Source organism: Bacillus rossius, chromosome 15 (assembly GCF_032445375.1).
Source record: "Bacillus rossius redtenbacheri isolate Brsri chromosome 15, Brsri_v3, whole genome shotgun sequence".
Classification (NCBI taxonomy): Eukaryota; Metazoa; Arthropoda; class Insecta; order Phasmatodea; family Bacillidae; genus Bacillus; species Bacillus rossius.
In genome coordinates, this window is record NC_086342.1 from 7717782 (window position 1) to 7745729 (window position 27948).

General features: G+C 42.6%; 2 protein-coding genes across 2 annotated transcripts in view; one reads left to right on the forward strand and one right to left on the reverse strand.

The window, feature by feature from the left end:
• Positions 1-1046: 1046 nt before the first annotated feature.
• LOC134539530 (5-phosphohydroxy-L-lysine phospho-lyase) lies at positions 1047-24378 on the forward strand. Its single transcript, XM_063381630.1, has 9 exons — positions 1047-1294; positions 6304-6422; positions 8426-8660; positions 9719-9812; positions 12233-12441; positions 14067-14292; positions 16858-17102; positions 20091-20241; positions 22704-24378. The coding sequence occupies exons 1-9, from the start codon at positions 1233-1235 to the stop codon at positions 22830-22832; spliced, it is 1470 nt and encodes a 489-aa protein (XP_063237700.1). The 5' UTR covers positions 1047-1232; the 3' UTR covers positions 22833-24378.
• Positions 24365-27948, reverse strand: part of LOC134539529 (uncharacterized) — a 59848-nt gene continuing 56264 nt past the window's right edge. The window contains exon 9 of the mRNA XM_063381629.1: positions 24365-26866. Coding sequence (XP_063237699.1) covers positions 26678-26866 — 189 coding nt within the window. The 3' untranslated portion in view covers positions 24365-26677. The remainder of the gene's footprint in view (positions 26867-27948) is intronic.

A 27948-nucleotide genomic window follows, 5' to 3' on the forward strand; every position in this document is an offset into this window, starting at 1 on the left:
TTTTAAATATATCTTAATAAATTTTAATGAAAGGTCTGATCCTACTCTGATAACAATAGTTCGCACATTAATGTTTCTATTTTACAGGAAACAATAATTATTTACTATCAAGATCTTATCATTTAAATTATCTGAATAAGTCGTAAATTATACCAAGCAGAATACTCCTCTAAAATTAAATTAATTAGTAAATTGTAGTCAAAAGTGTAAAAATAGAGGAAATAAATAAATTTATTATTTACAAAAAATCATATTTTGTGGGAAATCCCTGAATATTAACATGCTTAGAAATGTTTAAAAGTGCACTTTGTAATCCTGGAATAAAGAAATAAAAAAATTGCGAGGAATTTTTTTTAAATTTTAATCTCCTGTGGTTTCAACCCCTAGCAGTTATGGTTCGTATTGTAAAAAATTGTTTCTGACGAAGGTTTTAGAATAAAAAATGTATAAGGTTTACATTAATTCTGCTTCGAAGAATAAACTTATGTATTTTTTGTAACTGACATAAACCTAACCTAACCTAACTAACCTTTCAGTGAAAAGTAGGTTCTCCCATGGAGAGAAGCTTTAAAAAAAAAAAAAAAAGACAATTATGAGCTGAAATTTCATCATCTCACTTCTGCCAGAAGAAGGAAAAAAAGAGCACTTTTAATTATAAAAGCCGTCAAGACAGCTAAAAAGCTTTTTTTTTTTTTTTTTTTTTTTAATAATAATTCCTGGTAGCTCTAGTGTGGAAGGTATCACTCCCACCGTTGCATCGTTAACCACAACAGTCAACAACAGCACGCGTACGGCGGCACTGCATGGACATCAACGCGAGTTACGTAACGAGCCAGGAACCTATCCCCCCCCCCTTCACGTTTCACCATCCACCAACGTTTAAGCTCCACCCACCCTGCACGGGCCTCTGCAGACCGTTACGTAACGATTGCGGCCCACGAAACTTGTGTGTGCATGGGCTCGGTGAGTCGTGTATGTGTGTGTGTGTGTGGGGGGGGGGGGGGAGGTGCCCTAGCGCCACGCTGATTGGCCACAGCTGCCCGCGCGCGCATGCGCACAGTCCAGCCACCGGCGTTAAATTAGGAATCACGAGGTTGCCCGCGTTTGACGGTTGGGGAAGGGAGGGACGCCAACTCACTTCGCGGATAAAAGTTGCGGGTTGCTGAAGCGGCGGTACCCGGCTGTCTGGCGCGGCGGCGGCTAATCGGCGCGAGGCGAACCACCCATAGAAGATGGATACTCTGGAGCTGCTGTCCAAGGAGGAAACCGTCAGGCTGAGGAAGCGACACGTGGGGTGAGACTCAGACACTCTTCCGATACCACCTCAGTTATTATTATTGTTGTTATGCTGCCACCTCTAACCTACAGTAGTTTTCGTACGCTTCCTTAACTACTTTAAAAAGACTTTTATCTATTTTGTATTGCTTAATGACCTTCCTAAATTTACTCTGCATCCTATAAAACCCAATGAACGTGTTTTTCCAGTTGCACAAAAAAACTCTTTGTATAGCATACACTTTGTAAGCCTGTTTAACAATGCTGTTCTGCCCCTTGAATATTTTCCTGCTTTGTCGTCATTTGTGAAAAGGAGGATTTTAATTTTTTTTTTTTGAGATAATACAGATTGTGCTTAAATATTATGAACTACCAGTTAAAAATTATTTTAATTATATTAATCTTATCTTGTTCGTGTGCGAGGATTACAAGATGATTCGCGACAAAATGGAATATGCAAAGGAGGTTGATGACTGCTTTAATTTGGAAATTTTGTGTTGTATGATTTAAAATTCTTTCAGAAAAATATATTCAACTATATTTAGCCTTTTAAAATCTTAAAAATTCTGTTGATTTTAAAACGCCAGGTAAATTAAATAAAAAATTTCTGAAAGAAATTAACCCATGTCACATAGCAGCCATTAAAGTTGAATTTAAACCTAAAAAGTTCCAGTTTTATATTCCATTTCATTCTCCTTATCCACACTGCACAAAAACGTTTAAAAATGCAACTTTGCCAGCTAATATTGCAAAAATTCTGCGATATGAATATTTTTTTCGTTTTATAAAAGTTCAGCCATGCAAAATTCCGGCGGTATTATCCGTGTGGAACGTAAATATGAAATAATTACCTGGAACGGGACATACGCCCTTAAAAGTAGTTAACTTTTCGAAAGTAAATGTTAGTAACCTTGATTTATTTTTAACGTGACAACGTCTCATAAATAGATGAACGCCGGCTGCACGCTCGAAAAAGTGTCCCGTTACGCACATTTTTCCGTTACGCTCATTGTTCCGTTACGCTGTGTCCCGTTACGCTCATTGTTCCGTTACGCTGTCGGCGAGTGCAGTAATAATAGGTTATGTTACAATTAACTAAAAAATTATGGTGATTCATATAACTGATGATAGATATTTGATTACAGTTTATTTATATGAAAACTTGTTCATAATTATATTTTTAATTTATAGCTAAACACCAGTTTTTAAAATGAATTACAAGTCATCTACACGTGAACTGTTTCGTCGACTGTTTATAAAGTGAAGTGAAAAGTTAATGTGGTTTTCATTGCTTATTACAACAACAATTTCGGCAATAAAGGTTAATTATTCTTGCATTTTAAAAATCTGTTTACTAGTATAATTTCAAGTATTTATTCTTTTATTATTAAAATAAAAATGATTCAATTTTATTCATAAAAGTATGCAATCATTTCATCAATGTTTTGTTATGACGTTGTCACGTTAAACTATCGTCCGTAAACCGACTTTACAGACAACCAATTTTTTTCTTGTGTTAATTGGCTATGAATTAGACCAAACGTTTGATTGGTAAAATACAGAATAAAATGATTACTTAAACAAGGAAAATGATTAGGTGGTATAGCTGTCATGTTTTGTACTACGTATTTTTATTTTTTTAGTAGTTTTGTATTTTCTTTTGTTTGTTGTTTTTGTTGACAGAGGTCAGGCAACGAAAATTTTACGATAGACATATATCACCACAGTCATTAAATATTATAACAACACCATATACTGTACTGACTGCGTCCACACATGTTTCTTCTTTTAACTCAGGTCAGTCATTGTAGGGGTCGAAAATGAGTTACTGCGCAACTTTGGGTGCGCACTCTACCACAGTGATGCTATTGGTTTAGACACGGAAGTTGTTGGTGAGGTACCTCTCTCTTCAAGGCTAGGCTGGGATTGCTATGTTTTTTCCTTTCTTTTTATTTCTTTTCATCTTCGTGTCTTTACAGTGGCGTACCTAGACTGATATATTGGAGACGGGCCTTACCGAGTGGTCTGTGAGGCGTGGTGTAGAACCACAATCAATTCGTGTATTCATTGAGTGAAAAAGTAGACTTGAAGCACATGTACATCTTATCATTGAATATTCAATGATCTTATTCACGTTTATGACTGAACTACAGTGCTCTTGACGACCCTGAGCCAGTTATAAACAAGGCGAAGCGGTCACCCAATCACGTGTAACCCGCCAGAGATTGTGACCTTGCTATCGACCAATGAGCACTCTTAAGAAGGCTTGATTATGTACAGGCAAGTTGAGTCTAGCCTGGAATAAACTGAATCCGCGATTTAATCGTTGATCTAGGCAAGGAATGGCCGTCCATAGGGGGGAAAAAAAATGTGCGTTACATGAATGACAAGAACGATAAAAAAAAACTTTTTAGCATTTAAGTAGCTTGGCTTCTGGGTTGTACTAAGTAGGTAACTTCTCCCTGATGATGGCGACTGCAATGTCGACCGAAACGTCGGTGAATTATTCGCCAAGGACGCGGCTGCAACCCAGAAGCCAAGCTACTTCAGACGATGGCCGTGAAAGCCTTCGGACATCATTTTAGCGTTATTAAAATTCGAATAAATTACGTTTGTGTTACGTGTAGAGACCGGAAAAATTCGCGGATTCATTTCGTGATATGTTAAATTTCAAATAATCATACAATTGTGCTGCTTCTGCTAGTGGTTCACTATTAAAATGTAAGACTCTTGGCCAATTAGAGACCGTCAGTCAAAGAAGTATCCAATCACAAAAGTTACCCACTTGAGGCACCTCAAAATTCAGCACCCAATTAACAAGCGCGGTTTGCCTAAGTAGGCAGAGGATCATGGAGTCTATCCTGAAGGTCATTGAACTCGCGAAGTTTTCCGGTCTCTAGTAATGATGAGAAATAAAAAATAAAAATGGCGCGCGACACCGCCGTCCGCCGGTGACTACGTGACTGAGGACGCGTTGCGGCAGGCTCGTTCGCAACAGGTTTGACCTTCCAGTCGCGCCCCGCCTACCTTTTGATCTCTTTCCTTTCTTTTTCTTTCTTCATATTTCCTCGGAGTGTTTCTCCTCGTGGTAGACACCTCGTCGACCTTCGCAGGAGTCTTCCTCTTGCTCTAAACGACTGCCCCTCCTTTTCCTTCTTCGTCAACCGCTGGACGTCGCACGTGCGCTGCCTACAGCAGAGAAAAAAGGTTTGTTTGAATCAAACAAATATTTGTTTATATATGACTAGAGATCGGAAACATTCGCGAGTTCATTTTGCTATAGGCTAAAATACAAATAGTTATACCTCAGTGCTGCCTCTGCTATTTGGCTAACAACTCACCTGGGTGACTCTGGGCCAATGAGAAACGCCCGACCAAAGCTTTATCGAATCACAGGCTGCTACGTTGGGACGTCTCACAAGACAGCAGCCAATGAGAGGATGACATTTGACCGAGTGTAGGTAGAACTATGGAGTTCATCCTGCAGGTCATTGAACCCTCGAATATTTCCGGTCCCTATATATGACGAAACAAATATTAACTTGGTGGAACAAAATATTTTGTTAGCTTAACCAAACTTGGCAGGTAACGAAAATGACTTATTACACCTAACCAAATATACATTTGAGTTGACAAAATCTTTTTTGTTGGGTAAACAGAATCTTTCCTACTGCAAAATACTTCTTTGAATTAACAAAATATATTTATTTCTCCATATACAAACAAGTATTTTGTTGAGGCAAACAAACCTTTCTCTCGGCGTAGCAGAGACGGCTCCAGCGTTAACACTTCTGGGCGGACGCCGTCGTAACGAACAAGAATGCAGCGCGACGTTATACACGGTGGTCCCGAATCCATCCCGGCAGAATAAGTTGAAAAACATACAAGCGGACTCAGGGTTTAGGCACTGGAAAAAATTCACGGGTTCGTCGACCTCCAGGGTCAAACTACCAGCTCATTGGCTGCTGACTCAAGACTTCTGATAACTGGGGGGGTTGCTTTTGATTCGATGCTTCTTTTTTTGTTGAGGGTTTTCCATCGGCTCTGGAGTCCTTCAGATAAACTCTGGTCCAGTCACTGAAGCGGCAAAAATGGTAAACGTGTTTGGATTCTAGTCTGTCGCAAAATGAATCCGCGAGTTTTTTTTTTTTTTTTTTTTTTTTTTGCGTTCTCTACCCATGAATAATTTGAATTTTTAAGTGAATATAAATGTACGTTCTGATTAAAAAAATATATATATATTGTGGCTGCGCTCAGGAAGGGAAACCGCTCCTACCTGACAAGCCCCCCCCCCCCCCAACCCCCCCACACACACACACAACAAAATAAAGTCCCATTATTACATTTTCCACGGTTTAAAAAAAAATTATGCTATAGTTTTCGTAAGAAATACTCAATATTATCTCGAAAAAACATGTTTCATATATGCAAAAATAGCCGTACCACAAAGTTACATCATCTTTCTTGTAGTATTATAATCTAGTTGTTGGCGACTGGTTTCCAAAGGAATCTTTTGTGAAAGTACTAGTACTTTATGGTGTTTTCACACAAGTCCAAACAATATGTGATCACTAGAGACCTGCATATTTCGCGAAAATATTCCGAGACCAGCTGAAAGTTAAAACACTGTAGCATCGCCTGTGTTTCGTGATTGGCTGAGTTTCTTTCAGGTACATGTCTACTGTTACAACACAGAGCACAGTAATTCATAGAGACCTGCAAAATTCGCGGTTTCGTTGGCCTTCAGGATAGACTGCACATACCCCTGTACACTCGGGCAAATAACGCAAGTTCATTGGCTGCCGACTTGTAAGTCGTCTCAGCTGGTTTGTCTGTGATTCCATCCTTCTTTATGTTGAGGGTTTATAACTGGTTGAGATTCGTCCAGATGAACAGTAAGCCAATAGCAAAATTATCTAAGAGGTATATGTGCTTGAATTCTAGCCTATCACCGAATGAATCCGCGAATTTTGCAGGTCTCTAGTGATCACCCATCAAGGTCCTGATGACCGCCGCTGTCTGTTGCAGGGAGTCGTGCAAGCTGTTCTTCAGGAGCGACCCGCTGAAGATAGTGCGCGCGAAGGGACAGTACATGTACGACGAGAAGGGACAGCAGTACCTGGACTGCATCAACAATGTGGCTCACGGTCAGTAAGGCTCCGCCCCTAATCGCTCATTCCGGTCTGTCCGACCGTGTTTAAATGAAACCGTGAAATGGGGGATTACGATTGAATACGACTTCTTGGACATACGCCATTGCAGTTTTGCACCGTTTGTCATGGGTAGGGACAGGAAAAATTCGCGGGTTCAATGACCTGTAGGATGACCTCCATAGTTCTACGTACACTCGGTCAAATCTGACCCACTCATTGGCTGCTGTCTTGTGAGACGTCCCAACGTAGCAGCCTGTGATTCGATACAGCTTCGGTTTGGGTGTTTCTCATTGGCCCAGAGTCATCCAGGTGAGTTGTGAGCCAATAACAGAGGCAGCACTGAGTAATAACTCCTTTGGTTGACTATGTCTCATTGGCTGAGAGTCATCCATGTAATAGTGGACCAAAACCAGAAACATCGCAAAGGTGTATTTGAATTTTAAACCTACCGCGAAGCGAAACCGTGAATTTTTCCGATCTCTAGAGATGGCTTCTCTTGCAGGCGGCAGCCAATCACGAGGAAGAACCCTCTGGCGCGGGCATATCTTATTGCAGTCTAGTTTGTGTTCAGATATTATTTTACTAGATACCTGCAACGTTGGCGTTATTTTCCGGCGCCAGGGTAGAATCCACATTGTTATACATGATCAGGGCAGGGTCGTTCGCTGGTTGGCTGCCTCCACATTGTGCTCTGGCTCCCCATGACTGAGTCACGTGTGATTAGTTTTACTTACACGCTGACAACATTACTCACAGCGCGAGCGCATGCCACTGTTATCGAGCATTTAAATGCAGTCACGAGAGTGGAATTTGTTTACCCGAAGTCTGGTTTCGAAAGTATTCAGTTTAGCGTGGACTAACAATCAAGAAGATAAGATAACCGAAACGTTTAAGGTACAACCGTCTAAGGAATCAAAAGTCAAGTCGTGGTTCCGAGTTGCACAACTATGATTGAGTGACGTCTCTCATCGGGAGACAGGATTGGCCCGAATCAGTGACGGCTCTGGACTTTGCGGGGACCAGAGCTACTTACTAGGGGCAGGTATTTTTCGCGAATAAATCTGAACACCTAACGAATTGTCACAAAGTATACCCACACGAACGGTTTCTTGCTTGTGATTGGCGGCCGTCTGTGAGAGAAGTTGTTGCTTTACTTGACCGAACCACTCAGGACGCCTTTGCTTCCGTAATGAATTAGTGTGATTGGCGTTGTAACAATTGATTATATATACCTGCAAGAAACTCGACCAATCACGAAACACGTACGATGCTGCAGTGTTTTAACTTTCAGCTAGTGTCGGTATCTTTTCGCGAAATATGCATGCCCCTAATTACTAGAGACTGGAAAAATTCGTGGATTCATTTCGTGATATGTTAAATTTCAAATAATCATACCGTTGTGCTGCTTCTGCTATTGGTTCACTATTAATATGTAGGACTCTTGGCCAATTAGAGACTGTCAGTCAAATAAGTATCCAATCGCAAGTTACCCACTTGAGACACCTCAAAATTCAGCACCCAACTAACAGGCGCCGTTTGCATAAGTAGGCAGAGGATCATGGAGTCTATCCTGGAAGTCATTGAACTCGCGAATTTTTCCAGTCTCTACCAATTACTAGGGACTGGAAAAATTCGCGGGTTCAATGACCTGTAGGATGAACTCCATAGTTATACGTACTCTCGGTCAAATGTCACCCCACCCATTGGCTGCTGTCTTGTGAGACGCCCCAACGTAGCAGCCTGTGATTCGTATAAAGCGTTGGTTGGGTGTTTCTCATTGGCCCAGAGTCATCCAGGTTGAGTTGTGAGCCAATGGCAGAGGCAGCAACGAGGTATAAATATTTTTATTTTAGCCTATCGCGAAATGAAACCGCGAATTTGTCCGGTCTCTACAGTAATTACAAGTGTATCTGCAACGTGTGTGTCGGTAACCGAGGCTGGATGGTCGCAGGTCGCCGGCGGGTGCTCACGTGTTGTTGATGTTGTTGTCGCCGCAGTGGGGCACTGCCACCCGGACGTGGTGCGCGCGGCGACGGAGCAGCTGGCCGTGCTCAACACCAACAACAGGTTCCTGCACGACAACCTGGTGCTGTGCGCCAAGCGCCTGACGAGCCTGCTGCCCGAGCCGCTGTCCGTGTGCTTCCTCGTCAACTCGGGCTCCGAGGCCAACGACCTGGCGCTGAGGCTGGCGCGCGCGCACACCGGCCACCACGACGTCGTGGTGCTGGACAGGTGCGGCGTCTCCAGTGTTTCACTGCTTCGTCCTCACACAACTGCCAGGGGTCCGGCGTTTCTTTTTTTCCCTAACATACAGTGGCGGTAACTAGTAATAACGTCAGCAGGTAACTCTACCCTGATGATGGCGACTGCAATGTCGACCGAAACGTCGGTGAAAGTATTTAAAGGCATAAGAACTTGTAATAACGTCAGCAGGTAACTCTACCGTGATGATGGCGACTGCAATGTCGACCGAAACGTCGGTGAAAGTATTTAAAGGCATAAGAACTTGTAATAACGTCAGCAGGTAACTCTACCGTGATGATGGCGACTGTAATTTCGACCGAAACGTTGGTGAAAGTATTTAAAGGCATAAGAACTTGTCATAACGTCAGTAGGTAACTCTACCCTGATGATGGCGACTGCAACAACGACCGAAACGTCGGTGATACATTCGCCTTGGACGTGGCTGCAACCAGTGGCGGATCCAGGATTTTGGTTTGGGAGGGGCTTGACCCAGCTGAGGCTAGGCTTCATCAAGGCAAACACTAAAACAATAGTGGACCCAGATGCTTTTGGAGGGGGCTTGAGCCCCTTACCCCCCCCCCCCCCCCGGGTCTGGATCCGCTACTGCTAACATAAGTGTATTTGGAAGTAGTCCGGGATATGGTTTTTTCTTAACCTAACTAAAAACTAAGTGTGTGAGGGGTCCGGGATTTTTTTTTTAACCTAACTAAAAACTAAGTGTATTTGTGAGGGGTCAGAGATTTTTTTTTTTTTAACCTAACTAAAAACTAAGTGTATTTGTGAGGGGTCAGAGATTTATCTTTTTACTAACCTAGCTAAAAACTAAGTGTGTTTGTTAGGGGTCTGGGATTTTTTTTCTAACTTAACTAAAAAATAAGTGTATTTGGGAGTTGTCCGGGATTTCTTTTTTTTTCCTAACCCAACAAAAAACTTATTGTATTTGGTAGGAGTCCGGGATTTCCCTTTTTTTTCTTAACCTAACTGATAATGGGATGTTGTGCTGTAGTGTTGACCCGGCTGAGTGATGGTTGGCACTCCTGTTGCAGCGCCTACCACGGCCACCTGTCCTCGCTGATCGACATCTCGCCCTACAAGTTCAACCAGCCCGGCGGCCCGGGCAAGCCCGACTGGGTGCACGTGGTGAGTAGTTGCGAGTTCAGTCAACAGGTGTCGACTGCAGCTCCACTGCACTGAACCTCTGTGCGACTTGTGGTCTGAAGGCGCTGTGTACGTCTTTTGAAGTGGAGGCAGAACAAACATTTTTTAACATAAATAACAGAGAAAGTATTTAAGACTAGTTAGTTGTAAGGCGCCCGTTGTCAATTGGTGAATATAAAAAAAACTTTAATTTGACAAACACGACATATTTACTTCAATTTCTTTTAATATAGTGCACATGGAAATTGTTTCATATATTATGTATGTGTGTGTGTGTCCCGGCAGGGGGAGGAACGAGGGACTATTTTCCCAAGCCGGGAAGCCTTCCTTTTCACAGACGAGAGAGCCAAACGTCCTATCGTTAGAGACTGGAAAAATTCGCGACTTCAATGACCTCCAGGATAGATTACACAATCCTCTGCCTACTTGGGCAAACGGCGCCCGTTCATTGGGTGCTGAATTTAGAGGCGTCTCAAGTGGGTAACTTGTGATTGGATACTTCTTTGATTGATTGTCTCTAATCGGCCAAGAGTCCCACATAGTAACAGTGAACAAATAGCAGAAGCAGCGCAACGGTATAATTATTTGAATTTTAGCATATCACGAAATGAACCCGCGAATTTTTCCGGTCTCTACCGATCGTGCATCTTCGGTTTTTTTTTTTTTGTTCATTGTAAATAAATATGGCGGTGTTGATAAAAGGATGCTAATGGGCAATTAGGATAGGTTAGCTACGTTTATAAATACTTTAAAAACATTGTGGACGGTTGATTTGGTTAGGATAGCTACATTAAAGATACGGGAACAAAAAAAACTTCTGGTGTGGCTCTCTCGTCTGTGAAATGATGGCTTCCCCTGCAAGCCACAGGGACGTTGTGCCATGGGCGTCGCAACCGGGGGTGGAGGGACAGGGGGGACACGTCCCCCCTAATAATAAAAGACTTCAATTTTGTCCCCTCCAATAATATATTTTATTTCGTAGTTTCGTAGTTTCTCCTGATGTTTAAATTAACGATTTTGTGTGGATATACCACCAGCAGATATGTTAACAGTGTTTTTTTTTACAAATTTTGTTCTCTGAAAAATTTTTTTTATAAAAAATATAAATTATATAGTGCAACCAACTATAATTAGAATATTTAGGAAAGAAAAATGCCTAAAAAAACACCTTTTTGCACCTTCAAACCCCAAATTTTCCCCTGGGGGAGGACCCCTTCCCCCCCCCCCCCCCCCCCGCTTTTTTTTCTCTCCAGGGGATGGATATTCCTCAAACAACTAAATCAATTGAAGTCCCCCCCCCAATAGGTGTATATATATATATATATATATATATATATATATATATATATATATATATATATATATATCCTTGCGACGCCCATGCTCATACTGTTGAAATTTTTTCCTACAAACAAATTTCTACACTAGGAGTCCACTAATGTTTCAAAAAAAAATATGGTTTGGAACTTTTAAACAAACATTATTTGTAATTCACTCCGAGTGGAGTAATCTACCCTACTTTATTTTGAAATGCTGGGGTGGATTGATGCTCAAACAAAGAACATAGCATATGGAAAAAACATACAACCAATACATACAACAATTTTTTTTTATGAGTAAACTACTTAGCTCTCGGCATGCGGCATTTGGTTGGAGTAATTTCGTGAAAATGGAACGGAAGTCGATGAACGGAAATGTGTAAAGAATATGGCGGACCCACGTGTAGCAACTTAAACCCGTATATGGTAACTTTCCTGAACATCAGGGCACATACAAAACTTATTGGTGTGCCAAATGAAACTTTATGATTGTGGAAACTACCCTGGAATATATTTGGTAAACCAAAATAGCCATATTGGTACTGGAAAAAAAAATGAAAGCATAATGTTTTACATTATAATATTCAGAGGTGCCCACCCACCCCAAACACTATGACTCACCCCCCCCTAACCTAATGATGCGCAACCCCCCCCTCCCACCCCCGAAATTTTTTATGCCATTTTCTCAATGATTTACTCAATTATTTTATAATATTATACTTTTTTAGTATTATATTTTATCACATTTTGCATTAATTAAAACTGATTTTCTAATAATGATTTTGGTCATATCAGGTAATATTTCCATCCTGAACAGACAGATGCCAAACTGCTTTTGTTGAGGAAAGTGCGGGGTTGCCAATTTGATTTACAAGATCCCTTTCAATTATCAAAGCACCAGAAACGTATTTTCACATTAGAAGCTGTAAGTATGTAAATGATATATATATATATTTTTCTCGTCTTTTGACAAACCCCCCCCTCCCCCGAAATTTTAATGACGCAGTCTGCGTCGTTACCCCCCCTTGTGGGCACCCCTGTAATATTGCGGTGAGATGGCGGTGGACCGGCGGTGATGCGCAGGCGCCGGTGCCGGACGTGTACCGCGGCAAGTACCGCGCCTCGGACGACCCGGGGCGGGACCTGGGCGAGCTGTACGCCGAGGAGGTGCGCCTGCTGTGCCGCCGGGCCAAGGAGGCGCAGCGGCCCGCCGCCGCCTTCTTCGTGGAGAGCCTGCAGAGCTGCGGCGGCCAGATCATCCCGCCGCCCGGCTACCTGCGGCACGCCTTCAGGTGCGCGCCTCCACCCTCCACCCTCGACCCTCGCACTCCGAGGGGACGCACCACAACGCCGAACGTACGACAACGCCGAAAAACCATGACGCCCGAATGCCAAATTGACTACAACGCCGACAGCTAGAAAACTGCTGTGTAGGTACCACAACGCCGAATCACCACAACGCCGGAACACACTAACGCCGAAAAACGTCATTGCAGGACTGCCACAAAGGTTAGGTTAGGCTAGGTTAGGCTAGCCTAGGTTAGGTTAGGTTGTGGTATTTCGGCTGTTAAGATACATTCAAGAAACACACACAAATTCATTCAGTGGTTTTATGTTTCATTTTGCTCCTGTGGTACCTCCCTCCCCTCTCCGCAGCAACTTTTTTCGGCCTTACTGTATTTCGGCGTTGTGGTACACAGCAGTTTTCTAGCTGTCGGCGTTTGCGGTCAATTTGGCATTTCGGCGTTATTGTACGTTCGGCGTTGTGGTGACGACCCCCGGATAACCCGCGGCGAGCGACTGACTGACTGTCTGTCCGTCCCCCGCCTCCTATGCTTGGAGAACACTCAAATGGGTCCCCGCCCTGCTGACGAGTGGAAGTGTTGAGCTACTAGCCTGCTGAGCTAGTAGAGGTTGGACAGGCCTCGGCTGGATCAAGAGGAACTGGGTGACCGAGGGGTCCCAGGGATGTGAGAGGTATGGATCCGTGACGGTTCTACTCAGAACCCACAGAGGGGGCTAGCTCTGCAGGAGGTCTGGGGGTCTACGGCGGAGCTGGGGGCGGGTCGGTGGGGCCGAAGTTGGGATTGGGTCTCCTCAACCTCTCGACCTAGCCGTGCGCCCGCCAGTAACACGTAGAGACCGGAAAAATTCGCGGGTTCAATGAACTTCAGGATAGACTCCAATCTCCTCTACACACTCGGGCAAATGCCAACTGTTCATTGGCTGCTGACTTGTGAGTGGTCTCGACTGGGTAACCTGTGATTCGACACTTCTATGAGTGAGGGTCTATAATTGTCTCTCAGTCCTCCAGATTAACAGTGAACCAATGGCAGAAGGCGCACTAACGTATAATTATATGAATTTTAGCATAACACGAAGTGAACCCGCGAATTTTTCAGGTCTCTAGTAACATGCCGCGATCGGAAAATGGCTAATCTATTTCCCGGTTCTCGGAACCCATGTCGCGGGCACTGGCAACAGTATCAGGCATGTAAAAGACCCATATTTTCTCCTAACCAGGACCACACCCTAACGGGGTCATATGCCTGGGGGAGTATTGGTGGAATTCTACGAGGTGTGAACCTAAGTTACATGTCTGTCAGGGGCGCAACAACAGGGGGGGGGGCCATAGGGTATTTTGCCCCCCCCCCCCTCTGAAACCTTGAAGTGGGGGCAAACAGGGGGCAAAGAAAGTGCTGTGTAATCAATTTTTAGATAGTAGTAAAACTGCTTAAATAGCACCATTTTCCACCTTGAAATACAAATTTTCCCGCGGGAAGGATCGCCGGACCCCCCGCTTCTATAGGGGGGGATCGATGATTCTTTATAAAAAGGTATATTTCCCCCCCCCCCCCTTTTGTAAATGTAGTTGCTGCGCCTCTGATGTCTGTCCGTCCGTGTGTCCCCCCGGCAGGCACGTGCGCGAGGCGGGAGGCGTGTGCGTGGCCGACGAGGTGCAGGTGGGCTTCGGCCGGGTGGGCAAGCACTGGTGGGCCTTCCAGCTGCAGGGCGAGGACGTGGTGCCCGACATAGTGACCATGGGCAAGCCGATGGGCAACGGCCACCCGGTGGCGGCGGTCGTCACCACGCGCGCCATCGCCGACAGCTTCCGCGACACCGGCCTCGAGTACTTCAACACGGTATGGGCCGTCATCCTCCTCCTTCTCGCGGCGTTGTCCGTGTGTTTCACCCAGGGGTGCCCGTCAAACCCTCGATAACCTACCCCCCAACCAGTGGCGGATCCAGAGGTTCACCTCGGAGGGGGCACTCTATGATTTCAGAATAGCCAGAGTATTTCATCTACTCACACTACACATAACATCCAACCACCAGATTTTAAGATTCTACAAGAAATTCATTGATTGTATTAAAATATTTGATTGGTTTTAGAAACAATCATTTTTGTTGGCAATATTAATGTAGCAGGCAACTGTTTTTTTTTTTTGGGGGGGGGGCACTTGCCCCTGGTGCCCCCCCTTGGATCCGCCACTGCCCCCAACCCCCCCTTTTTTTCATTTAAAGCAATCGTTATGGGTAGGGACACCTGTATTTCGCGATTTCATTTCGTGTCAAGGTATTTCACAAAACAATGTAGCTTTCTCTAAGAGTCATGGCAAATTGCGAGGGTGCAGCAGTACGGTTGATCACATTCTCATTGGCCCCGTCAAGAGCGGGACGACACCTCTCGCCGACCTCAGCCAATAACCACAGGAGAAAAGCTACAGTATTTTGTGAAATGCCTTGACACGAAATGTATTCGCGAAATACAGGTGTCCCTAGTTATGGGCAGGCAATTTTCGCGAGTAAATCCGAACGGCTATTAGACCGCAACAAGGTATACCCGCACCAGAGGTTTCTTCCTTGTGACTCGCGGTCGTGTGCGAGAGAAGTCGTCGCCTTGTTTGACAAGAGCCATACTCAGGACGCGTTTTGCTTCCGCGCTGAATCACTGTGATCGGTGTTGTTAACAATCGACATGCGCCTGAAAGAAAATTCGCCCAATCGCGAAACACAGGCGATGCTACAGTGTTTTAACTTATATAACTAGAGACCGCAAAAATTCGCGATTTCAAATCCCTAAAGGATAGACTCCATGATCCTCTACGCACTCGTGCAAATTACATCTGCTGATTGGTTACCGACTCGTAACACCTGTTGACTGGAATTATCGTGATTCGCTAATTCTTCTGTTAAAGATTTTTCATTGGCCCAGAGTCCTTCAGATAAACTGTGGCCCCGCAATAACTGAAGAAAAATAATGTAAAATGTATTTTGACTCTATCCTATCGCGAAATGAATCCGCGAATTTTACAGGTCTCTACTTATAACTAATCTCGGAATCTTTTCGCGAAATCTGCATGGCCCTAGCAATCGTTTATCCCCTACTCCATTACAGCCACTTCCCTAGGACTCCAGGAAAGTTTTTTGAAAATCAGCTCATGAATATCTTGATTTATTGCAAATATATATATATATATATATATATATATATATATATATATATCGTGGTGTTTATTGATTTTTTATTATTAATTTTTATTATTTCTCCCCCCCTCACCAGAAAAAAATTGCTGAATGGCGCAACTAGCGCTGATATTACCCACCGAATAGGTATAAAGAGCTGGCAACATAGCAAACCGAGGCGTTGGACCAGTGAAGCAATCAGTGTGATCTTGTGTATCAGTAAACCTCCCCTTGTGAAGTTCAGTTTCCACTGATTCGAGTCGAGGATGTAAACAGTGTGCTGGCGCATGCGCAAGTACTGAGGAAACCCTGTGTCATGTGCCATAGTAGTAGGTTCTGTGGGGAGGGGGGTTAAGAAAAGGCTAGCTCAAAGTGTAAGATGCTGTCCGCTAAAATATCATTTCGCAAGCGTATTGATAGCTGGCGAATCAGTAGACCCATTTTAAAATACATTGTTGTTTTTATTTTTAGAATTAACTGCAAAATGTCAATTAAAACCACTTAACAGTAAGTTTGAATCAGCTAATGATCAGTGGAAACCACTGATGAATCAATGATTTTCACGGATTGATAGAGACCTGCAAAATTCGCGGTTTCGATGGCCTTCAGGATAGACTGTACACTCGGGAAAATAACGCAAGTTCATTGGCTGCCGACTTGTAAGTCGTCTCAGCTGGTTTGTCTGTGATTCGATCCTTCTTTGGTTGAGTGTTTATAACTGGTTGAGATATTCGTCCAGATGAACAGTAAGCCAACAGCAAAATTATCTAAGAGGTATACATATGTATCTGAATTCTAGCCTATCACCGAATGAATCCGCGAATTTCGTAGGTCTCTACGTGATTGATAGAGACCTGAAAAATTCGCGGGTTCATTTCGTGTTATGCTAAAATTCGAATAATTGTACCTTAGTGCTGCTTCTTCTGCCATTGGTTCACTGTTAATCTGGGGGACTGAGGGCCAATTAGAGACCCTCACTCATAGAAGTGTCGAATCACAGGCCACCCAGTCGAGACGACTCACAAGTGAGCAGCCAATGTACAGTTTGGCATTTGCCCCGAGTGAGTGGAGGATATTGGAGTCTATCCTGGAGGTATTTGAACCCGCGAATTTTCCCGGTCTCTATCTATTGATCGGTGGAGAACCGCTGATGAAACAATGTAAATCGCTGAATGAGCCGGCGAAGGTGTCGGTCGTGGAACCAGCCAGAGACCAGTGTGGTTGTGCGCGCGCCTGCGCAGTACGGCGGCAACCCGGTGTCGTGCGCCGTGGCGAACGCCGTGCTGGACGTGCTGGAGCGCGAGAAGCTGCGCGAGCACGCGACGCGCGTGGGGCACCACCTGCTCAACTCGCTGCGGCAGCTGGCGGCCAGGCACCAGGTCGTGGGGGACGTGCGCGGCGCCGGGCTGTTCGTGGGCGTGGAGCTGGTGAAGGATAGCGCCACGCGCTCTCCCGCCACCGCCTTCGCGCAGCACGTCGTCACCAGGTGCGGGCGCCCCCCCCCCCCCCTCCGAGTCCGCGCGACACCCCGCACCCGACGAGTCACAGATCCGGCCCCTAACGTCTGCCCTCAAGCTGGGTTTACGATTGATTTCCTTAAGAATTATAACTTAACATCGAGCACACGATTAAGTCGAAACTACATTTTCCAGTTTTATGATTGACATAGAAGTCGTTAATCCTGACCAATCACAGCACAAAACACATGGTCGGCCATTGTTCGAAACGGAGAAGCAGGTTTGAAATAGGTTATTGACAAATGGAATATCTATTTTTCGAAATGGATGATGATTACAAATGACAAATATATGAATTCTAACCCAAAATACTGCCTCGCTTGGTCCAATAATAAGACATAAACTTCCGGTTGAAAGGTTCCGGTTTGTTGTGATTGGTCGCTTCCCTTAAGTCTTAACGAAAAATATAAAATATAACCATTTCTGTTAAGTCTTAAGTCATCATATGGTTCGCACACGACCCGTCAAAATTCACACACGACAATCATAAACCATTCCACTAGTTTACATAGAGTCATATGGTAAGTACACGACTAAGTCTTAAGTCTTAATTCTTAATTTTCAATCGTAAACCCACCTTCAATGCTCAACTTTTGTTGACGTGACAACGTCTGATAAATCGATGAACGCCGGCTGCACGCACGGAAATGGATGACTCGTTGTCCCGTTACGCTAATTGCACGCTTGCGCCGCATCTGTCTCTCTTCCACTCGATTGGAACAACCGTCGATTTGACGTTTTCCGAGGCACATTGAACCTTGAAAACACTCCCCGTTCGTTTTCCTACTTTTTCCTATCATCGTCCTATCCTTAACAGAATAACACAGATTGGAAGAAGTTAAATAGCAAACATGTATAAAAGTTATATCTCTTCGTTAAAGTAATAAACATATTTGAATTAATGAGTGCAATTAAATAGTAGATTTTATTTCACTCATTCTTTGTATCCATTAAATAGTGATAATTCAATAAAAATTATTCAATTTTATTCATAAAAGTATGCAATCATTTCATCAATGTTTTGTTATGACGTTGTCACGTTAAACTATCGTACGTAAACTGACTTAACAGACAACCAATTTTTAGTTAGTTTCATTGAATTTTTTGACGGAATAAAAGTTTTAACACAAGAATTTAAGTTTTTTAAGTTAACACCCTCCAAAAAAAAAAAATAGTGTGCGATCTTCAGAACTCGCCGATGATGTGTTGCGTAACATCTAACCTTCGGTAACAAGCACATTCATGTGTTCTCGTGTTGCAAATACACCCATAATACGAAAATCACATCCGCCGCTAAAATTTCCTGTCGGAGCAGCTACGTCGAAATCATTTGACTAGCGGACAGAAATTTTAAAATACATAATGGACCAGATCCGATAAAAGAGAAAAAAACGAATTTGGTCCTGATTTTTTTTGCACGAAATTTTAATAAAATAGTGCCCATCTTGTTAAAATTCACTGAACAATTAATACTTTAAAGTTTCCCCTTTTATTTGTAAACTTTGGTTCGCATTGTCCGCCACAGATCGCAGCACCATTGTTGTTAAATGTTCTTTGACTTCTGCCGCATTCATGAAATTACTCCCAACAAATGCCGAATACCAAAAGTTTTTACACATAAAAAAAATGGTATTCGCAGTATTATCCGGGCATTTATGCATTGTGTTGTCCCAGTAGCCTACCTCCAATAGTAAAAGTTATTTGTAAACCGTTCCCTGACTAGCCTTTAGGTATTAAGTGCGCACATAATCAGCACGATTCGACAAACTAAAGTCCAACTATTAAATATGTAATTAAATTTTCCATTGTTTTTTTTTTAAATCATGCTCGAACGAAACATAAATTAAAATACAAAATTGTGGACCAATTTTTCGTAAGAAATGCTCAGTTTTACATGCAAAAAAAAACCAACTATAGACACGTGTTGTATAAAGTTAACAATATCTTTCTTGTAGTATTACAAACTAAATTACAAACTATTTGTCGGGAACTGGTTTACAAGATATCGTTTGTTAAGTTCTATAAGATGACGATCCATTTGTAAAAGCATCCTTGAATGATTTCTAACCAGCGTTCTTCTTGAATTCAGGGTGGAGTCTTGTTTGACAGCGCACTTCTAGAACGGCCTCCTGGTAGGTCCGGAGAGGTAGTGGCCTCAGGGGACCAGTGGCGTGCCCAGGATTTTGCTCTGGGGGAGGGGGGGTCAGGCAGAAGGCTAGGGCCTTTACGGGGGACCTGGGGGGTATGGAATACCCCCTCAGCTAGGCGGGGGGTCCGCGGGTCCTCCCCCGGGAAAATTTTGAAAAATACGTGTTCAATATTGCTGATTTAGGCTATCTAAAAATACTGTTTAATTAAACATTTATGCTTGTGTTATTGAACTTATTTTAATATCATACAAAATATATTTTTTTTTTCATTTTATGAATTTAATATTAAAATATTTTTAGCCCTGGGGGGGGGGGGGGGTGTTTGGTCCCGCTCGTCCCCCCCCCCCCCCCCCCCCCCGTAGGGACGCCCCTGCAGGGGACGCACCACAACGCCGTAATGCCAAATTGACCACAACGCCGACAGCTAGGAAACTGCTGTGTACCACAACGCCGAAATACACAAACGCCGTAAAATGTCATTGCAGGACTGCCACAAAGGTTAGGTTAGGTTAGGCTAGGTTAGACTAGGTTAGGTTAGACTAGGTTAGGTTAGGCTAGGCTAGGTTAAGTTAAATTATATTATGCTAGGTTAGGTTAGGTTAGGTTTGATTGTGGTATTTCGGCGTTAAGGTAAATTTAAGAAAAACACACAAATTCATTCAGTCGTTATTTCGGCGGCGTTGTGGTGCACAGCAGTTTGCTAGCTGTCGGGCGTTGTGGTCAATTTCGACATTTCGGCGTTGTGGTACATATTTCGGCGTCGCGGTAAAGGACCCGCGGCCTCATGGTCACCGTGTTGTCGCGCAGGATGAAGGAGGAGAACATCCTGCTGAGCGCGGACGGGCCGGACAGGAACGTGCTCAAGATCAAGCCGGCGATGGTGTTCAGCCACGAGAACGCCGACCACCTGGTGCGGGTGCTGGACGAGGTGCTAGCAGAGCTGCCTGAGGACATGGAGGTCAGTCCCGATGGCCTCCGTCGTCGGCGGACCGAGGTGGTTCCCCCCTCGCTCTTGCCTTTGAATATATATATACTGTATAGAAGTCGCGAGTGGATAGGATTTACTCTACGGTTTTTCAGAAGCGTATGATGAGCAGCTTGGGAACTTCACCGCTGCAGTGCGCTGCCGTAACGCCCTGTATCGTCTTAGTTGTTATTTACACGTTAGAGCGCATCACTGTCGCCCGCTGTCATTCCCCGCACCCACCATCAATCATTCTCTGCAGCTCAAGGTCGTTCAACGGGAGGGGGAAGGGGTGTTTGACGAGTTCGACACTTGTCCGCCAGGGACCACCACGAGTCGATGCCCTAGAGATGGTGGCGATTGCGGCGGTGAATTAACCAACAACCTGAAAACCGTATTAGAAATTTTTACCTGGGCTGGCGACTTCTATACAGTATATATATTCAAAGCTCTTGCGGTGGGGCAAGCTTGGTTTAGAACATTCTTACCTCACCTGCATATCAATGCGAACACGGACGTCGCCAGGGGTGGGGGGGGGGGGGGGGGGGTAGGTGTGCAGTTGCCCCCCCCCCCCCTCTACCCCTAGAGCCTTAGAGATATAAAATAATTTGTAGCCGAATACAAAAAAAAAAATATATACATACTTTTCCCACAACTTGCCCACCCCCCTCCCCCCTCCCCCTCCCTAGTCCATCGGCTGGCCATCGGCTGACGACGCCCTTGAATGCGAAACCAACGAAATAGTTTTGAAACGAACCAAATGCAAGTGAATTTACAACCAACCACATAAACCTAAATGAATCAAAACCTTAGCTATTAGTCAAACATAATGAATTTATAAAATAGAAATAAATTGGAAAGTACCCAAATGAATTCAAATAAATGAATTGTAGTAAAATTACATGAAAAAGGACGAAAAGAAACCAATTCTTATGAGAAAAAGAAAACTATTTTAATTGAATTAAACCTAAATGTATTGAATGTCAGCTTACCTACATATTAATGCAAAACTAACGAAATAATCTAGAACTAAACAAATGGAAATGACATGTAGATAATTCCGTGGAAAGAAATAGTCGGGGAAAAAAAATCACGGCACTGACAACAAAGATACAGACAAATAACAACTTTAGACAACACGGAGACAGACAGATGATACAAAACTACATATATCAACGCGAAACTAACGATGTTATCCAACCTTATGTCGGCAATATTTAATTCAGCGCATTCACCTCTTCAAGATAGAAGCCCCGTCTTGGGGTTATGCTTGAAGAATTAATTTCTGCAATTTATTTCTCTATACATATATACAATTCTTCCTAGATTCTAAAAATTATTTTGATTTTCTGGGATTATTGCCAGATCTTCTTTATTCCCAATTTTAATAAGTATGTTTTATATAGTAAATATATATAATTAAATTATAAATATTTCAATAAATCTTCTAGGGAGTGGAATATAGAGCTCCCCAGGATTAATACATATTATATATATAGATTAAAATTAAATGATTATACAATATATAATGAAAGAGAAATTCCACAATGAATGATATATACAGAGTCAATATTCCTCCTCTTCCTCATCCTCTTCAACTTCATCTTCTGTATCTTCACTGTCTTCTTCTTCGTTGCTATATCCATCTTGTGAGTCATCTTCACCATTTCTATTTTGTCGTTGTTGGAAGTTTCTCATGGCAAACCAACTATCAAACGTTTCTAACCTTTTCCCAATCATCTTCATATTGTTCTTCCATAGTTTAAAAACTTCTTTGTTATTAACTATATTCTTGAGGTCACCAATGGAAGTTTCTTCAGGACTCATATTTTGTTGAAATTGCACTCTTATATATTCTATTTTACCACAATCAAGCAATACATGTTCTGAAGTATCTTCCTTTTCACAGGTAGGGCAGTAGGGAGAGTCAACAAGTTTGAATTGAAACAGTTTAGCTTTAAAATTTCCATGGCCAGTTAAATACTGCGAGCTATAGTGGTCAGCGGAAATCCAATTAAATCTCAATCTTTCTTTAACTGATGGAAATATGTTATACGTATATCGCCCTTTATCACTATTATCCCATCTGTAGGGACACCTGCATTTCGCGATTTCGTTTCATGTCAAGGTATTTCACAAAACACTGTAGCTTTTTGTAAGAGTCATGGCAAATTGTGAGAGTGCAGCAGTACGGTGACCACATTCTCATTGGCCCCGTCAAGAGCGGGACGACACCTCTCACCGACCTCAGCCAATAACCACAGGAGAAAAGCTACAGTATTTTGTGAAATACCTTGACACGAAATGTATTCGCGAAACACAGGTGTCCCTACCCATCTGTTCTGCCAACTAACCAGACAGTTGGCTGTGTCCTGAGCCCTGAGACTCAGCCACGTGACAGCGCGGCAGTTACAGAACTAGAGACATACTTCCCGCCTCGCCCGCTGTGCCCGCAGGTGCCATCCAGGTCTTCCTCCCCGGAGCGGAGGAAGCTGGAGGGGGACCCCTCCTACGACGGCAACTCCCCCAACGAGAAGAAGATCAAGATCGACGACCGCCAGTCGGAGAAGATCATCCCCGCGTGAGGAGAGAGCCAGTTAGTTTCAAACCTTTCCCGTCGACGTCGGGAGGTTTCGAGGCTTCGCGTGTTCTTTGCGTTTCTCTCCCGCGTCGCGAGTTCCGTTTTTATTCCCGGCTCAGGGACGGATCCAAGATGGCTTCGGGGAATAGAATGGTCAGCCCAAACACCGGGGGCGCATGACTGGCCGAAAAAAAAAAAATTCTTTTTGAAGATTACAAAAAGTGTGGAATAAAGGTCGAATAGAAAAAATAAATAAATAAATGACACAATTTGCAGGCTGAGGCTCACCCATGCGTTGTGGCGAAAAAAAAAACATCGAAACGCACTGCGAACAATATCCATGGGCCAGGTTGTTTGTTCACTGCAAGTTATGTCTTCGATCAGAAACCTAGTATGGCGCAAAAAATATCCAGACAAGCATGTCCTATATTGTGCATGTTTTTTAAAAAAAAACTTTTTTTTAATGGGTGGTTTGTACCATCCAAATCTATTACAAACAAAACATTTTAGAAGAATTCAGTAAGGTCTACTTTCAACTCAGTGTATATCCTTCCACCGCATACTGAAATTAGTAATGGCATGACCCATCAGGGGCTTACATCAATATGTTGATCACATCAATGACATTATTACAAAAGCAAATAATATATATATTTTTTACCTATTCATAGTCTAATTTGTAAAAAAAAAAAAAAAAAAAAAAAGAGCTCTCACAGATAAGAATGGCCACAAAACAAACTATTTAATTCATGAGAAGGTGTTGAATTAAGAAAATTCTTTAATATCATCACTTCCAAACTAACTGTGTGTTGGTCTAATCAACAAACATGTTCTTTTATTCTAAATTCGACTAGTCATATTATTTCCCCAAAGGTTGATTTGTAAAGACTGACTGAATTTACTAAAAAAAATATTTAGAAATAAATCAGTTAGTTGTTTCTAGTATAGTAATAAAACCAGACAATTACTTAAGGAATTTCTTAAAAAAATTGCATTATCATCTGTATTACTCAATAATGTTTTAAATAATAGACATAGTTTCTAAAAGGATAAAAACAGGATGTATTTAAGCTCTTCGTCATTATTTAACTAAATGGTGATTTTATAAATTTGTTATTGTTACAATACTGTATCAGCTTTGTCACAATATATGTTTTTTTTAAAAGAAACCAAGACATTGTGCATCAAAAATTTGTATTCTGCCTGTAATTTAATAACTTGACGGATTGTTTTTTCATTTCAAAGTGTTTAGCAGATCAAATAATTTAAGGTAGGTATGTTTATTGAAAATTGTACCTAGTCAGGAGTTTGTAAATATCTCCGTAGAGAGCAATAAGAACATATTATAATACAGGACCATGAATTTATTTTTTATATATGACTTACACAGATGGTATAAGAGTAATCTTAGATTAATCCAAAGTCACAAGTAATTACATTGATGTCTTCGTAAAATAATAAAAACTTGTACATTTTTTTTTACTTGAACTCAGTATGTTTATCATGTTTATACTCAACAATTTGAAATCAGATAAAAAACTTGCACAAAATGTTTATTTTACACTTATTTACACCAAAGTAAGAACCACATTCACGATTCTTTGCACAAAAAACTAATCTAAATGGGTTTAGCTTAGTGTTGCACACAGCAGCGTAATAAGCTTTGAACTACAAACTATCGTACACTATTTTACTTCCAACCATCCAACATCGTGCTTGATAAATGACGGTTATTTTTTACCTTCACATAACGCAATCTTAACATAAAACCAGAACTTCCATGTACACTAACACGACTTACATTAACTGTAAGAGAAACTTGATCTTGTAACTTCTTTGTTATTTTCTTATGCCATTAAAACATTGTCTGAAGTTACATGAGCCAGAATAAGCATATTATCATAACAAGTAAGTATAATGCATTCCAAATAAAATGAAAATTTTAAATTCTTTGCTGTGGTTTTTTTTTTCCATTGAGTCAAAAAGACATTAAAATTCAAAACATATTTTCTGATTACTTAGTCAGTTTGAGAAGGTACTAGGTAGATTATATTTAAGTTGATGTTCTACACAGATACTAACAGGGACATTTTCAGAAGTTAATTACTGAATGTTAAATTTAAATTTAGTTGGAATGCATTATAAACTGAGTTCCTCGAACATCAAGCACACAGTAATGATTGCTTTAGGCATCACGTTAACGCGGCAAGACAAAGGGCGAAGGTTCTACCTTAGCACAAGCATAACTTACAAAGCCCCGAGTCTGTAATGAATATGCTTGCAAAGCTAATTGCCTAATTGGCCACATGGGATGTACCATTAAAGCTGTGTTTGCACCACTCCTCTTCATGAGGGTAGTCTGAAAAGTTTCCGAACTCAACATGAAGATGGCAGCACTCATCAACAGGTAAACATTTTTTAGGTGTAACGGGAAAAAGAGAAAAAAAATGAAGTAAATTTTCTGAAGTAAAAAATGTGGAAACCTTGTTCATACTCGAGTGGCATAACGAGTGTGTTCATTGGTTACTGCCCTGAAATCAGAGGGTTTTCAATTTTTTAGTCTATAACCTGTTGCACGTAATTGGTTCACACTTCTTATCCCTGTCTATTAATGTCCCAGGGTATACCTGGACGTGGTCAAGTCATTAAATTAAAGAATACCGACATGTGTTTGAATTCTAAGCTGCACAGAAAACCAGTTGCCAAGAAATAGTTTGCAATACTGTAAGAAACTTTGTACACGTACATGTGAAATACATTTTTTTTTCGATATAACACTTCGGGATATTCCATAATTGGACATTATTTTGTTTTACCGTGCCCGTTAACTAGAGACAGGAAAAATTCGCGGGTTCAATGAACTTCAGGATAGACTCCAATATCCTCTACTCACTCGGGCAAATGCCAACTATACATTGCCTGCTGACTTGTGAGTCGTCTCGACTGCGTAACCTGTGATTCGACACTTCTATGAGTGAGGGTCTCTAATTGGCCCTCAGTCCTCCAGATTAACAGTGAACCAATGGCATAAGCCGCACTAAGGTATAATTATTTGAATTTTAGCATAACACGGAATGAACCCGCGAATTTTTCAGGTCTCTACCGTTAACGTGCGCGGTTAATTCTTGAAAGTTATTCAGGGAACGGTTTGCGAATGGCTTTTTTAACTACCGGAGGTACTGGGGAACAACAGCATTACAGCAAACAATTTTTTTTTTTTTAATGTTCGCAGGGCTTTCACGGCCATTGTTTGAAGTGGCCTGGCTTCCGGGTTGCGTAGCCGCGTCCTGGAGGGAATTAATTCACCGAACGTTCCGGTCGACGTTGCGGATCGCCATCATCAGGGAGCAGTTAGCTAACCTAACTGATGACGGGCGACTGAAATGTCGACAAGAAACGTTCGGGTGAATTAATTCGCCCAGGAAGCCAAGCTACTCCAGTTGTTTTCACGGAAACGTGACATAATTTTCAGACATCCGTGATTTCACGTTATTATTATTTTTCTGTTATCTTTAAAAGATTTGTGCAATGGGAGTGCATGACTTGATGTAAGTTTTTGGACATACGCCATTGCTAATGCATACGCCATAGCAATGGAGTATGTCCAAAAACTTACATCAAGTTATTGTTTTTCTGTTCTATTTACAAAACAAAACAAAACAAAAACTAAAATGGCTGCGGGGTGAGAGCGCGAGTGTCTCCCCGGCAGCAGAGGCTAGGGAACACCGAGTTAGCAGGTACGAGGGTCGAGCGGCCACGCCGGCGCGGGGCGGAGCCCCTGGAACACGTCGTGGCGGAAGCGAGGACCGCGAAGGGGCCGCGGGAGGCACAGGGGGGGTGCAGGGGGGATCACGTGACCTCCGACTGCGACAGCCGCCGCAGCCAGGACTCCGGGCCGCGCACCCCGGAGACGCCCTCCTCCGGCGGCTGCCGGCGGCGGTGGGGCGACAGCAGCGCCACGGCGGAGGTCCTGCTGCCCGCCAGCCCCGCTGTAGCCTCCTCGTCGGGGCAGGGCGAGGCCGACACCCGGGGGTCCACCTGTCGCGCGGGGAACATATTACTTGAACACGTCTTTCAGATTGCTTCCACAGGGCGATACAGTTTGGTGTTGCAGCCATGGGCGTCGCAACCGGGAGGGATGGGGGGGGGGGGGGGGAGGGGAGGGGGACACGTCCCCTCCAATAATAAAAGTCTTCAAATTCGTCCCCTCCAATAATATATTTAGTTTCGTAGTTATATTATTTATATGATTTCTGTGATATAACCCATATGTTGCGCATGGTGCATTTAGTCCAATCGTGGTTATGTGAGCAGTGTGTTTTTAAAAATTTGTTCTCTGAAAATATTTTTTTATAAAAAATAAATTGGATATTGCAACCAACTATAATTAGAATATTTAGGAAAGAAAAATGCCTAAAAAAAACCACCTTTTTGCACCTTCAAACCCCAAATTTTCCCAGGGGATGGATATTCCTCAACAACTAAATCAATTGCAGTCCCCCCCCCCCCCCCCAACCCAAAAAATATATCCTTGCAACGCCCATGATTGCAGCTACATATCTATCATCTCCATCCAAAAATTTAATTACACCCCTGGATGGCTAAAGGAACAAATAATTTGTTACGCCAAGTGAGGACTGTGACGCATCGCGCGCGGGTGGAGGGGGAAGCGCCACCATTTTGTCATTCTTCTGCGTTTCGAGATTTTCCATTTAGTATAACTTTTGACTCGGAGAAGCTACGACGTTCGTTTGAGTTTCAAACGTCAGCTCTCGTCAAAATATATCTATTGCATATATAAAAAAATTAGTGTAAAATAGTTACAGTGAATATATATGGTGTTAAAATAAAATAAAAATAGTTGCTATCATAAACAAAACATGGAAACTCAAATGACTTCTTAGTGTTCAAACATGATTATAACATACATAAAATAACGTATTTTATATTTTGTATAGAAAATATTATCTGTTACGTACACGTATTCACGTACAACACACGGCCGTGTCCATGACACAGCCACACCCCATTATTTTTACGTGTCATCATTAGAGACCTGTAAAATTCGCGATTTCAAATACCTAAAGGATAGACTCCATGATCCTCTATGCACTCGTGCA

What these genes read in the sequence shown, in the direction of transcription:
- LOC134539530 (XM_063381630.1), top strand. Translation starts at nt 1,233, where the DNA reads ATGGATACTCTGGAGCTGCTGTCCAAGGAGGAAACCGTCAGGCTGAGG. An exon ending in CATCAACAATGTGGCTCACG is followed by an intron (nt 6,423 to 8,425) that starts GTCAGTAAGGCT and finishes TTGTCGCCGCAG; the next exon opens with TGGGGCACTGCCACCCGGAC. An exon ending in GCGCAGCACGTCGTCACCAG is followed by an intron (nt 17,103 to 20,090) that starts GTGCGGGCGCCC and finishes GTTGTCGCGCAG; the next exon opens with GATGAAGGAGGAGAACATCC.